Source organism: Lichenostomus cassidix, chromosome 3 (assembly GCF_008360975.1).
Source record: "Lichenostomus cassidix isolate B80296 chromosome 3, HeHo_3.0, whole genome shotgun sequence".
Lineage (NCBI taxonomy): Eukaryota > Metazoa > Chordata > Aves > Passeriformes > Meliphagidae > Lichenostomus > Lichenostomus cassidix.
Window position 1 is genome coordinate 83,990,370 of NC_139483.1, and position 15,172 is coordinate 84,005,541.

A 15,172-nucleotide genomic window follows, 5' to 3' on the forward strand; every position below is an offset into this window, starting at 1 on the left:
ATATATTTTGGAATTTGGCTCAGACCTGCTTAGAGGTACTAATATGAGGAACAGTACAGGAATTAAATGGAAACAGGCTAATAATTAAATAGAGAGTGTCCAAAAATGGCTTGCAAGCTATCATACTTTATACTGGTGATAGCTTAGCTATTCCTGAACAGTCTGACCTCAGGGAACAATGACATTAGACTGACGAGAAGGGCAGTTTTGAGGGGTTGGGATATAGCCAAATAACAATTTGTGTAGGGAGAGGCTTCCTTGTCAGTCCCATAGCAACAAAAAAAGACATGCAAATTCAATCACACAATTAATTAAAGTGGATGGGAAATTGGAATGAGACAAAGTAAAATGAAAGGATAAGGACTGTTTAGCTGAAAAAGAGATAATATCAACAGAAACAGAAATTTCTCAGGAAAGAATGAGAATTATGTTTCATTTTTGCCTCATGAAAGAAGGCAAAAAATTAACATTTTCACTTGGATGTTGTAATGGCAACAACATTTAAATATAGCTAGTTGGATGCCTATAGTAATATGATTTAGAGTCAAAAGAAACAATAAAATGAGAAGCTGTGCACAAGCAAAGGGGGCAACAGGCTTACGAAGCATACACAACCTAGACAAGTCCTGGTTTTTTGTAACTGGCCAGTAAGGTCATCAAGAAGCTGTCTATTTAGTGTATAACGTATTACAAAACACTCAGCCAGAGTCTGTTTCCTTTATTTAATCTGACTATATATCATGTATCCTGCATGTCTGGAATGTTCTGGAGTCTTTCTGCATCTTCAGGTCTAATTATTGATGTAACAAGGCCATCATTGAAAATGAGTGTTACTGAAAACTTGCGTAAATGCAGAGGCAATGAGGAAAATGGTACTTAAACCTCAGAGAGTGTTGCATTCAGCTCCATCATGGCAGGCACTATTCAACACAGGATTTGTTTTCTCCCAAAGGTCAGTGAGCCAATCCTGATCACAGTCATAATGTGCCCTCCATCCAACCCCCCTTCTCCATCCCCCCCCCAAAAAGAAAAAGAATCTACCCACTGCAAAGCTAGGAAGTAACAAGTACTGGTCAATTATACGAACGTTCAAATTAAGTAGCTTTCCACCTGCTTGCTGTACTATCCATTACTTTAACCTGTTGATTCATTCAGTTTTGTGAAAGAACATTTATAAATGTCAATATACTCTCTTCAGGCTAAACTGCTGAGTGCAGCAGGGTTCACTGACTCTTCGACAGTTCTATGCATTGAGGATCCATGCAATGAGACTCTTTTTGTAAAACAAGTGGGAGAACAGAACCAGAAGTGATCAGACACACTCACATGCTTTATTTAGCAGCACTATGCTTCACCTGGTAAATACTGCTAACTGGCTGGGAGATTAAACAGTAAAAAAAAAAAAAAAAGAAAAAAAAAAATCAGAATTGTGAAGTCTCCTTTCTCATCTTAGTAGCAATAATAGTCTAAATGGATCACATCAGGAGCAGAAAAGCAGTTTCCCAAACAAATACTAGGAAACTCCCTATGCTGGTAACATAGGCTAAAACTAAGAATTGAGAATTGTTCGATACACTCAGACCTAGGATCAAAACTTGGTGATTAAGTCTGAAAACTGTCAGGAGTCCTAGGTTCAGCTGGACTATAGAAACTAACATGACTGAATTTTTTTTTTCACCTAAAGATACAGCTTGTCTCAAAAATGAAATACATATTGAAGGGGAGAAGTTTGGTGGGGGGGGACAATATACTATCAAAGAATGCACTTAATTTCAATCAACTGTGTAGATAAGCCCTCTCAGAACTGGACGCTTTTCAGCCAGATACTACAGCTCTAGGAACAGCGCTGGCGGTCTTCACAAACCACTTAAATTCACATATTAAATCATTTGCTGTAAAATGGATACTGGATTAGGATACCTCCAACCAAACCTCTGGATTAGGACATTCTAGGAATCTTCCTTTCACACTGCATTCCCTGAACCGAGTTCCTATCCCACGGTCTTTCTGGCAGATTTACAATAGTTTATTCAAGCTGCTCCCTCTACTAGCACATAGAAAACACATTCCTAGACATGTCTGAATTCAGCATCCTCCAACAAAATTTAAGGAATGGAGTGTGAAGGAAAAACATCTGATATGTTGACCTACATTATTAGGAAATCCCCAAGCTACATACCATAAGAATGTCATGGTAAACGCTTCAAGAAATCAGAGCAGGCCCAAGGAAAGGACCGACTGGCCTGTTCTAGAGACTTGCCAATGTCAGATTCTTCTCTCTTCCCAATTAAGAAAGTTTCAGGTATGAATATTGTCAAAGAATATACTGAGGTCATATTTCATACCCTCCTACTGTTGATTGCAAGGATGAATCCACCACAGGGGATTGTGTCCATCAGCAGTGATGTAGACACGATACGGAAAAATTCTTGTCGGACTATATACATGACTTCTGTGTAGGGCATGGTGACAAGGCTGGGGAGGCATGTGCTTCCCAGGCAGGTAAACTGTGTTCCAGAGAGTTGATGAGGTGACCCCAAAGAGAGGCAGCTGTAAGATGTTTGGCAAGAAGCTCACAGGCAGAGCCAGACACTGACTGACCAAGGATCTAACGTGTTCAGGGAGATGCCTTTAAGGAATCACAAAATCCAAAATAATTCGTATTTAAGGAAGATAAGCCAAAGGTAAAGACTTGAAAGAGAGAATTCAAGTGATATTTTACCTTTTCACCTTTTTCTCCTTTCTGGCCCGGCAAACCAGCTACTCCTGGCAATCCTGCTTCTCCCTGATTTTAAAAGAAATAAAGAAGTCAACAAAGTAGATCTAAAATATATTTGGTTTGGTTTCCTGTCTTTGTCACAAATGCCTAACAAAGCAAATGACTCAATAAATATAGTGCAACACCCAGGAGAAGTATTAAAAGAAAACAAACATTATGTAGAATATAATTTATTCTCAAGTAAAAACATTTACACTAAATAGAATGCCTAAATATAATTCTCATTTTTACCATAGTAATTTTTAGGTGTATATTCAAACAATTAAACCCTACTGACCTCTCTAACTTTACATTAACTAAATCCAAAACATACTGTTCAGTAACTGGGAAATACCATGTAAGTACATTACGATCCTCAAACCATGAAGATTTTTTCATGACTGCAGAAGAAAAATCCAACTGTTTTTATACCTAGCAGGATTAAACAGCGTGATGCAATAAAAAGCAATAGGAAAACTTTATACTTTATTTGGAAAGCAGTAGCATCTCTGTGTAGATTCTTGCTGCATTCCTGGAAGCATGTATATTTTTCTGGCATGAACAGTCACTGGTGATGAAGTCGTAGCCAATAACCTCTCCTCATGTGGGCACTAGAATAAAAAGATGTTATGGTTTTTGGTCCAGTTTGGCTAGTAGGTAAATACCATCCAAACACCAGTTTTAAGTTATCTTCTGTTTTAATACCCTTGTACAAACCACATATGGAAGATGACAACAATTTCCAAACAGAGAAAAAAGCCATAAAAAAATGAAGCCTAGGTATTGTGGTCCTTCTGTTCTAAAACAGATGCCAGTTAAAACAGATATGGCTGTCCCACTTCTTTCTTCCAAAAGAGCCCAGACAGAGGAATAAAGTCTCCCAGAATTAGAAGTGAAACAGCAAATGCCCATGGGGAAAAAACCCAAAAGACATTACCTCTCAGTCTCAACCTGTCCTCTCCCCTGCCCCAAAACGCAAAATATAAAAGTGAGTGTTAAGGAAAACATCTTTGGTTTTGGGGTTTTTTTGCATTGGTTGGTTGTTGTTTGTTTGTTGTAGTTAAATACTTCTGGCATACACAGTGTGGAAACAAACAAAAAAGCCCCGAAGCCAAGATTCACCTGTCTGTGACTCCTGAGAACTGAGCCAACCTGAAGAAATACTACAGGACAAGCCAACAGAACCTGATAAATTTCAGCAGATCTCATTAAGATGCAATGAGGTTTCTTTCTAACCTCCTGTCAGAGAAATTCCCACAGGATTTACTGCTTAGTGTAGAAATTTGTATCCAAGTATAAATTCCTTCCCTTAAACTACTGAAAATGTAGCCATTATAATGGGTACGGAAGTCGTGAAAAAATAAAGCTGAAAATGTAATGCTAGTTTCAATATGGAAGCCATTAACAAGTGGTCCACCATTTCTTACATCTTAAATATAAGACAATACAAATGAAACTGATGATGCTTTTAGCTATGTAGCTGAATGAATGTTTAAGTGATATTAATAAAGCCTTTTGTGGAGCTTTTTGTGTTCATATATAATTAGGGGTTTTTTGTTCTTGCTTTTTTTTGCTATGTGTTATAACTACTCAATAAATTGTACTTCGAAGCACCAAGTGAAACCCACAGAAACTTCATTTGTTCCACTTTTCCATAATCTTATACATTCAAGAGAAAGCCTGCATTACTATCAATATATTCAGAAATATATTTGAACGATAAATCATTATTTAAAATTGAAATTTCCCCCTGAAATTAGATCATGTTTCTTTCATACTTCTGAGCACCAGGCAGTTGTCTGTTTCCACAGTCTTCTGCTCCTCTGTTCTTAGGCAGATTTTTCTCTCCAATCCAGGTACACTTTTCCCTGTCTCTTTGTGGATGGGTCCTTCTCAGTAAGTCCTTCTACACACTCTGGGTTTTTCTGCTGACTACAAGATTGGTGGTGTTGGTACTGCCCACTGTCTCAGAGGAGCCTGATCTTACAGACTGCGTATAACCAGCAGGCAAATAATTTAACACATTGTCTTTCTGAGGCTTTTTTGTGGTTTGTTTTTTTTCTTTTTAATGGGCTAGATTGAGCAAAACAATTACCTCTACAATTCAAGCATTTGTATTGTTCTACTTTGTATTCTTCCAGTTTACACTGATTCTGTCCATCCCAACAAGAGGGAAAAGTGAACCCTTTAAACTAAATAAAAATTTTCCCTTATGTTAAACAATATATACATGTCAGCATGTGGGTTCTAAAGAACAAAGTAACTCATAGAATCACCAAGGCTGGAAGAGACCTTTAGGATCAAGTCCAGCAGTCAATCTAGCACTACAACTTGCTGGTTATGAAAGACTCATTCCTCCATCTTATTGTATTAATATAAAGAAAAAAAGCTCAACACCATCCTATTTCCTTTCTCTTCCACTGTCATGAAGACTCTTTCATGGGCTTTGTTCATATCATCTGTAAAACTTCATGAGATGCAATTGTTACTGAAATGGCCTCTGTTGTTTGAAGTCATCCTCAGGTCATTGCAGTGATTTGTTTCCTACTCCCCACGGCTTCCTCAGTTACTAATTAGACATTAATCAATGTTAAGAAACGCATTTAAAAAGCACTAGCAGCACCTAGTGCCTTTTGCTGACGTTCCACTGTGCCATTTATTTAGGCAGCAAGAAACTATGTACCACGACTCCAAATATGGAAGTCATTTTTAGAAGATAATTAAACTAACACCTCTGTTGAAATTTCTTTACAACTCTTTAGTAAAAAAAAATAAAGCAATTTCTTTTGTATTAACATTTGAATTGTAACAGACATCTTACCAAGTCTGCAGATATTTCACAACACGTATCTTCTGTTGCAAGTTGTGAATTACAATAAACTGCTAAGTGATGAAGTTCAATCTATTAAGAAATACAAAAGAAATTAAGATGAGGTGTAAAAAAATATGCATTATGGCATGCTTTTTCTTATCTTGGCATAGTAAACATTCTCTTTGAAACACTGCATATTTCTGAAATGCTAGAAAAAGACAAATCCAAAACAATTACATGGCTCCTCATTTAAGGAACAAATTATGCAGTCTATTACTTTGATTTAAATCACATTTCAGATTTCATTTATTTTCACGTAAGTTGCATCCATCTATATTGGTCTTACTATATTACACAGACATTTTAGCCTTGCAGACATGCCCTGCAAACCTTCTTTTCAGGAATGTAATTTTTCTCTGCAGGGAACTAGAGGAAAGCTTTGACAAGCTGTCTATCACATACATCTAATGCTTTGGACAGACCTTTGTCTGGACATTGCCACTAAATCACCTAAAGAGCAAAAATCACAAATTCTGTACATCAAGCTTCTGTTTCAGAGACTTAGGGTGGATTGGTGAGACGAGAGGCAAGTAATTTTAAGTAGCTAATCTTATCCTCAAATGCCTCTTTCTGCCTCAGTTTTATATCCTCTTCATCTCCCTCTTGCACTTGGCATTGACAAAAGCGACTGCTGGTACAGGATCCGCTCTGCTGCCTGAACAGAGACACAAAACAATCTGTTTTTCCTCCTGCATGCTATTTGGAAATGAGGAGATTGTACACACGTTTCAAATGACGTTGAAGTCAAGACTTAGAAAATAAAATGAAGCATGAGCTAGGCTCCGTGAAATAAGAGCTCTGAGTCCGGGCCAAAGTGCTTAGTGCCCCACAGGAATGACTCCTCCTGCAATGCTGCCTTTTGCAGTTACAATGTACTATTTTCACCTGGAACCCTACAGCGTACATAACATCACTGAAGCTTTCTGATGGTTACTGTAAACTCCAAGGCAGATGCTCTAAACCTGGTAGCTGCTTGTCAGTGTATTTAAAACAAACTGACCTTTCCTGAAGATTTCAAATTATTTGCTGTGAGCTCTCTGCACGAGGAAACAGAAGAGAGCATCCCTGGGACAGAACACAGCCCAGAATGTTATGGGGTTTCCTTGTGTAGTTCTTGCACCAAAGGGTGAAGGAAACACACCTCCAGCCACTTACTAATCCCTCCCTCCCGGATAAGGGAGAGACAATTCTGAACAAGGTGCTCCTACTTCTACATAGCTGAATTACTCTAGAACACCTCAATACAGAAGTAATAAATTATTTTGCGTCTCCCCTTCATCAGAGACAGAAAAAGTGTAAGATGACTGATACAAATTTATAAATAAATCTTACCAAAAATGAAAGAAAAAAATTAGCACTGCAAGATATCTTTAAACATAGAAATAATACATCTATGGTAATTAGGTGGCTCTTTCTCCAAATTAAATACAGAAAAACAGACTCCTTGAACCAGGACTGAATTTTATGCAGTTACTTTAGTAACAGCTTTGTCTAAGCAGATGCTACAACACTGAATAATGTTTAGAGAAAAACACTTAAGGACTGCAAATTAAGAATACACACTCAAAAATAATGACTGGGTTTGAACATTTTATCTACATGATTCTTTACAACTGTGTTAGTAAAAGCATGGCTAAAACGTTACTTCAAGTTATCTGTTTTTCTTTTCATACTACTCACATCTACAGGCTTATCATCCACAGCACGAGAAGCAATCAGTGTCCTTCCCTGCAAGTCAATGGTGAATTTTTCATCAGTCTGCTTTCTCTCAATTAAATTACAATCCAAATAGAGGGAAATGATCCCTGACTGCACGCTAATACCAAGCTTATGCCACTGCCGATCAAACAATGGATAAATTTCTCGACTCTTAAAAGTGTAGTGCAGTATATTTCCCTGAGCAGATTTGGTCATATACTCCACCACCTTTTTTGTACCATCCAGAAGGACAGAGATCTGAAAGCGAGATAAAATAAAAGAAGTTGTCATTTAAAAGTTATAAGAAATAAGCACATACATAAACTATATATAATAGAATTATTTCAACTACATACACTGGGCAAGAATTATGTTATGAAGCATTCATCTATGTAACTTGGTAAATACATATCAGCTATAAATCATAACATGCATTTTATTCTACTTTGTAATCTAAACTAGATTTGCTGAGTCTAAAATAGATTTTGCTAAATTTCTGTCATTCCTGAAACAAATTATCAGTTATTTCAGAGCAATCTGCCTATCTCATAAAACTTCAGCTAAATCCAGCAATGAAACATCCATTAGTATATGTGCCACATTATGTGGGGGAAAAAAGAAAAATAAACTTATTGAAGAAATAAATCAAAGATAACTCTAACCTCAGGTGTGTCATACTGATTTAAAACTTGCCATATATACCAACGCTCTTTCTTGGTATTTCGCCGTATACGGAACGTAGCAACTAGATAATATTCTTCAGGAAACCCATTTGGAAATACTTGCCTGGAACAGGAGGGAGGAAAAAGATTTCTTGTTATGCTTATACAAACAACCACTGCTTAAAAGGAATGAACAGAAATAATTCCAGGTGAAAACAAGAAGCCAAACACTTGCTCCCACTCATACAAATTCACAGGCCTCAGCATTTGATGTGTTTCTTCTCAAAAGTAAAATTCAGTTTCTTTGTAAGAATAAATGACTGATAATTTTAATTAATTTATTTTTATTCTAACATTATTAGCATCTGTGATTAATATAAATAGGAGTCTAAAATGAAATTATGCAAAGTGAATGCCTCACATGGAAGTATTTTAAAATATGGCTTTTCCCAATTTATTGCTTGGGGTATTTGAGTAAGTTTTGTAGATGATTTGTAGAGTAATCCCCGTCCTTGGAGACTTTCAAAACACAGCTGGACAGGGCTCAAAATAACCTCATCTAACTTTCAAGTTGGTCCTGCTTTGAGCAGGGATTTGATCCTGTGACCTCCATGGGCAATGACTTGGACATCTTGAGCATCAGGACAGCTGGACTTTAGCAAGCTTGAAAAAAAATAAGGAATGCATTTTAGAAAAAAATATTTCTGTTATTTGATTTTGTTATTCCTTTCTTACCTAAGATACATCAATGTCTCTAAAAAAAAAAGTCTGACCTGTATCACAGAATGCACTGCAACACCACTTCTATGAAGTATTTGAAAAGTTTGTACCTCAGCTCTACAGACTTTGGTAACCATTACATATACACTAATTCTGCACTAAATAAATTAGAATGGTACAATCAACTTTTTTCATTTGAAGCTTCTGCATTTCAAACTATTTCTTTTCTAAAACAGAGGTGAGAAAATTAAAACCACAGATCTTTACACAACACGGGAGTAGCTAAAGTGTTCCTATTGCTGTTTGCAAACAGCTATCCACAGTGCAAAAAATTCCCTGGATCAGAGCTCAGGAAACCTGAGGACCCCATGCAGCAGAAAATTTTCTTCCATTTTATTTCCCACAATCATGTGAAGTAAATGGCTTAGTTCTAAAAAAATACAAATGGGATTATAATTATAGAGCAATGTACTACAAACTTTTATTAAAAACAAAACAAAATCAAACTAACAAAAGAGGTGCAGGGAAAGAAAGAGCAAACACTACAGCTGATGAAACAATAACCCCACAACCCTCCTGGAAACTGTTGTATTTAAGATCTCAGGCAAAATGCCTCCTGTGCAGAGAAGCCTGGTCTAAATCCTGCCAAAGAGCTTCTTTAAGGACTAGCACCTTTTTAAGTTCTTTATGTGGGAATCACACTTCTTTGGCTTATTTCCCACAGCTGATTCCTGTTTTATCCCAGGACCAAATTGGCTGCTGTCCCACATTGTTAGTGGACCCACATGCTGTTGTTCAGCTATAGACATTGGAGTGTCAAAAGACAAGGCAAAAGAGAATAGGCTTGGCTGTACTTAGATAGATTTCATATTATATATTTCAAATATAGCATAAAGAACATGTTTCATGATTAATAAAAAAACCCAAAAACCTTCACTGGGAATGAGTGTGCCTCTGCAGAACAATAAATTATCTAGACATGGGATCAACCCTGTGATTTACCACACCCCAGGCAGGCTAAGGAGATGGTATCTCAGGTTTACAGCTGCAAGCTAGACAGGATATCTGGCTGTAAGAGCATCTGATTAGCTCTCCAAAATCAATTAACTTTCCCTGCTAAGTTCCATACTGGGGACACAGGGGAATTCACATTAATGGGCAAAGCACAGACAACTGTGGAAGAGAAATGATCAGAAGTCTTCATCTGAAAGGAGGGGAAACCATGATTGCTAAATTAAGCCCAGAAAACAAACAGAAGGAGTCTTTGGGCATGGTAGCAAGCACTATTTCTACACACAAACACACACCCTCCACTCTATGGCTTTTTACTATAAGCCTTCCTAACTCTCTCAGAGCGATCTAGATGTATGACAGTATTAGGTCTTCTAAAATTCTGTTTCTTTCCAATTTTTTTCAGATAAGTTTGGTTGTGTGAGTATCCATGATATAAAATTACCTTAACTGTTTATCAAACCACTGAGGACACAAAATAAGAGCTAAGATATGGACCAGTATTATGAAAACCAGCAAGAGCTCACTCTTACTTTTCTTACCTTTGAGCTGACAAAGAAGACTGAATTGCAAAAAATGAGAAAAGCAGACAAGATCAAATAAATTGGTGAGGGCATTATACTGATTTCAGTGAAGTCAACTAAAGATGCAAGATTTAAGCAGAACTGGACCAAGGATAAATTCAGTTAGATTCACAAAATAGGTAGGAAAGTACCTCTGGAAGTCAATGGATCTAACCCTTTGATTAAAGCAGGGACAAACTGAAAATCACATCAGGTTACTGTAAGTCCTGTCCTGCTGAGTTTTGGAAGAATCTAGAATGGAAATTATTCTACAGCTCTTTGGGAAACCTGTTTCACTGACTGGCCAACAAACAGCGCAAATTCAATATACAACTACTGTGTACCAGAGATATAACTTAACAGAACCAGCATCTTTACTTCGGGAAGAGTTATAATTGGTATCTATATGAAGACTCTGTGGCAACCAAAAAAGTCATTAATGGATGACTTAAAGTATACACTTAAAACTCAACCCTTCCAGCCAGATGGTGAACATGAAATGGAACAAAATGATGGGATGAAATACCCAGAAAACTATCAGGCTATCTACTACCATACACAATTTCCCCTATGAATTTGCTCCCTGAATGGCCTCAAGTAACTGTAGCAATAAAACAGCAAGCATTGAGCATTGAAGTGGCTTGGGTATAGATGATTAGTAATATACAAATACACAGTGATATTTAAGTATTATTACCACGGTATCTTCTACTCTGTAAAGTCAGTTAAAAATCCTCAAAAATAGGCAAAGTATGTACATGTTTAAAACAATAAATATATAATGACATTTTATGGGAAAAATAAAAGACAAAACAGAAACGTGAACATAAAACCTCGCATTCGAACATGAGAAAAGCCAAAGCAAAATTTTATGGAAGACTGAATTTGAAATTCAGAAGTTCTTTGAATGTTTAATATACTGTTTTGTCTGATCTTATTTACCAACATTTAAAACCTGAGAAAACTTATGAGGTATTATGTATAGGGTGAAAATAATAAAGGAGCAGCATTAAACATTAATAAAAAATTCAAAGGCAAATTGTTCCACATGTCCAAAGCTCAAAAAGTACTCCATCACAGAGTATTTACCATTTCCACATGGCACGTATAAGAGCAATAAGAAAAGGAGAGGGAAAAACTGTGAAAGAAACCTACACCAAGCTCACCTCAAAGTCTACAGATGTACACACAGTACAAACAGAGAACATTAACTTAGGGTAGTGGATCATGGTACCTACACCAAAAGCAGTAACAGACATGACAGGTTTTAAGCAATTTATAATGTTACAAAAAAATGGATACCAACTGGTAAGTGTGCAAATTCATCTATAAAGACAAAACAAAAGCAATTACAAATTAACATAGACAAGCAGATGAGGGTACTCTTGGCATCTGGTCTCTCAACCAGATGCCTTTTTGGACAACAGTGGCTGAATGAAATTACACAATCAGATTTGGGAGCAAAAAAATCTGAGGTCTTCATGAGAAGGAAATACCCTTTCCAGTGGAACAACAGTAAGTTCTCCCACCCTTGTCAGATTTCCTTACCAAACTAGCCACCCTTCCCAGATGACTGCTCAAAGCTTTAAGGCTATTAAAAAGGTGCCACCTTCCTCTACACTCAAAACACTCATGGCTGCTGTGGTTTGTGTTGAATCCAATGCTATCCAAGCTTACTATGTGTGATTTAAGCACAGTCAATGGCTTAGGCACCTCTGGGGACATGGGCAATGTTCCGGCATCTCTACACACATCTTTGAGTCACAATGAAGCTTGGGTGGGAGTCACATGCCTGTCTGCTTAAGCCATGGTGCTTCTAAACTTGCCTGGAATTTATGCCCAGATGCCAGGGGAAATCAGTTGTCCAAAATGACTCATTTTAGGTGCCACTACGGGTTGGGTGGTGCTTGAGAGTGGGCAATTTGAATTATTCTCAGACTCAGGCACCAAAAGTATGACTAAATTATACTTTAGGTGGAATTCTGACAGTTTGATTCTCTCACTCTGTCCATATTGTCAGTAGTACATAATAAAAAATTAAAGTTGATGAATGGAGCACTGTGTTCTCAAAAGTGAAGCACGCCCTTGGTGGAAACTACTGAAAACAATAGCAGGAATTGAAGCACATGAACTGAATACAGAGTTTTGAATTTATACCACCCTGGTCTGCTGTACTGAAATGTACTGTAAATTACAGAGGCCCCAGCTGGCAAACTGAGGGGACCATCAATAACCAGCAGGAAGATTCCCAACAATATAAGGTTTTAGATATGTTACAAATCCATACATTCAGGTATTCTTAATGTTTCACTGGTTGAAACATGAGACAGATGCAGCCAGAATGGTAATAAATACACACTAATGTTCTTGCAACAATTGTGTGCCACGCTATCAAAGCACGTGTATACACAATGTTCCAAAAGCTTTTGTTGCATTCTCCTGTTTTTTACTGGATTAAGTGCAGCCATAATTTTTCCTAAAAACAGGTGTATATTACGACTATACATTATGAGGTTACCAGAAGAGCAGTTACAGGAATGCTGCATGAACATTACCACTGCATTTGTTCATATATTCCACTGTTTATAAAGATTAAGTATAGAATGATTTTTGGCAAAATATTTCCTTTATTAATTTGTTTCCTCAAAAGTTCTTGTAGATACCAGCTGGAATTGCTAGTGCTAGCATACTAGAAGAAGTAATTATGAATGAATTAACTGTGTATTCACTGTGCTATAAACAGTTTTAGTTCTATCTTTGTAAAGCAGCATTGAGTTACCCATATCAAATTTAGTAAGGCAATCCTTTATTTACCTTTTGTTTTTGTTTTTAAAAAAAGCACTAATGGAAAAGTAGCATCTATTTTTAAATCTTATGAACTCTAATTGTTCCATATCGAATGAGAATACACTACAGTATATGATAAACTTCCGTATTTACAAGTATCAATGAAGCCTTCAGACTGCTGTATATCTTCCAAGAAGGGAAAGATGAGCCAACTTACATTTCCTGAGAGTGAAGTGAGAGATGTTTAGAGTTTATGGCAAGACATATCTTTTCCAGCTGACATATACCATTACCTGTTATATGTCACTTGTAACATGACAATGTTACAATAATTTGGTGACCAGAGCTCAAGGAGTTAGTTTAAAAACCTTTCCTATGTTGGGTAATGATTTATTTAGTACTTTGTTGACGGAGGCACTGAAATGTTAACCTTTTCATGTTTGCAAAAAATTTAAACTCAGATCCTGTTATTAGTAAAAAAGTAAAGCTCAGGTGGGCCAAATACAAAAATCTCTGCATTATTCTCAAATTATTCTCAAAAGTTGTATTCTCAATACAACAAATTGCTGTATTTTTGATACTCAGTTTTTAGCTAATTTGACTGATAAAATGGGAGAACAGGAATCAACTAGAACAATTTACCAATCCTTGCCTAGAAAGGGTATTTCAAATTCTTTTAGAATAAAAGCTAAGAACAGCTGTCTTTTCTGTCAGAATAAGAAATAATTTCCTTCCCATCCATCTTCCTCAAATCACATTAAGATGCATTATATAGTTTCATGTTACATTAGGCCTCAAGTTGTTTTCATACGACACATTATATGATGCAACTCAAGGGAAACTATTCAGACAGCTTAAGAGTTATTAATTACTTAGGGAGAGCTCAACCTACTCATGAACTGTACGGCTGAAAGCAAAGCTGCAGATTATTTTAACATTGAGAAGGGGGATTTACCTAATATCTCATATGCTTCAGCATGCCTCCACTTTCATTTACAGAACAGGTATAGATTAGCTGGCTCTTTTAATATACAGGTTATTCAGGAATATTTTTGGAGTGAAAGTCAATGTTACTGATATCAAAATTTTAAAGAGCTTTTGAAGAAAGACTGGTTTGAAAGAGGTACAGAAATACCAAAACTACTATGCCTCCACGAAGTACTTTACCCTAGGGTTTCCAGCAGTATTCTGTATCCTTATTTACAGGAATTATTGGAGAATTCCTGGTCCTAATGAAGTTAAAGGTCAATCTTCCTTTGATTTTAAAGATAACAGGATAATCACCTGCTTTCCAAGTTTAGCCTATTTCTGTGCATTTTAAGTTTTCTGGAAAAAAAAAATCAGCAGCAATAATAATACAATTTAAAGCAGTAATATATAATAATGGACATTGGAAATGCAACAATTTTTCTTCTCTTTTCCCTAAGTAGAATTCTGCTGAATTTTGATGAAGTTTTGAGAAATTTCAGGTCAACATGAAGAATTTTTGAGTCTTATCTTGTGGATGGCAGCTTATAGCACTTTTGATAAAGTTACACACTTGCTGGTTTGAGCAGCATGAGGCAGCGGGATACCAGAAAGTGTTGTCCAATTGCATGATTCAGGGAAAGCAGATGGAAAGGAAATGTTTTCCCTGTTTGAAAGAACAGGAGTCCCATGTTTTTCTTTTTGCATTTCCCATCTTTCAATTTGTTTGTTCTCTCATCATCTAAGCAAAAAAAAAAAAAGCAGTCTGAATGCACGACCTGTGTTCAGCATAAGCAGCAGCAGCACCCATGTACACTGAAAATATAAAAATAACCAAGAGAAAATCATCTCTTTTGAACTATCATAATTTCCTGTTGGGAATTATACTCTTCCCACATATAAACCTCATTCTACTTTCTCTTCCCTGTCTATAGAACTGCAGACACATGCATCCCCCATCCCCAGTTTTCTAATAGGTTTCTACTTCTGCAATTCACTTTAGGGACTGAAACCAACCTGCACACATGAAAACATTGTTCAGCATGAGCATCCCAGTACTTTTCCTTACTCAGAACCACAATAGTAAATCAATTGCCTCCATTGAGAAACTTACTCAGGGTCTGATATATTTCTC

General features: G+C 36.7%; 1 protein-coding gene across 9 annotated transcripts in view; it reads right to left on the bottom strand.

Moving 5' to 3' along the window:
- Positions 1–15,172, bottom strand: part of COL19A1 (collagen type XIX alpha 1 chain) — a 168,176-nt gene that overhangs the window by 139,521 nt on the left and 13,483 nt on the right. For 6 of the 9 annotated variants that reach the window (XM_085056551.1, XM_085056547.1, XM_085056549.1 and 3 more), the window contains exons 3-7: positions 7,991–8,114; positions 7,311–7,586; positions 5,580–5,660; positions 3,244–3,369; positions 2,723–2,785 (exon numbers count right to left, since the gene is read on the bottom strand). In XM_085056551.1, the coding sequence (XP_084912677.1) occupies positions 2,723–2,785; positions 3,244–3,369; positions 5,580–5,660; positions 7,311–7,586; positions 7,991–8,114 (670 nt within the window). Of the gene's footprint in view, positions 1–2,722; positions 2,786–3,243; positions 3,370–5,579; positions 5,661–7,310; positions 7,587–7,990; positions 8,115–15,172 lie in introns of those variants that run through there. The other 3 variants (XM_085056554.1, XM_085056550.1, XM_085056553.1) reach the window with 3 other exon arrangements.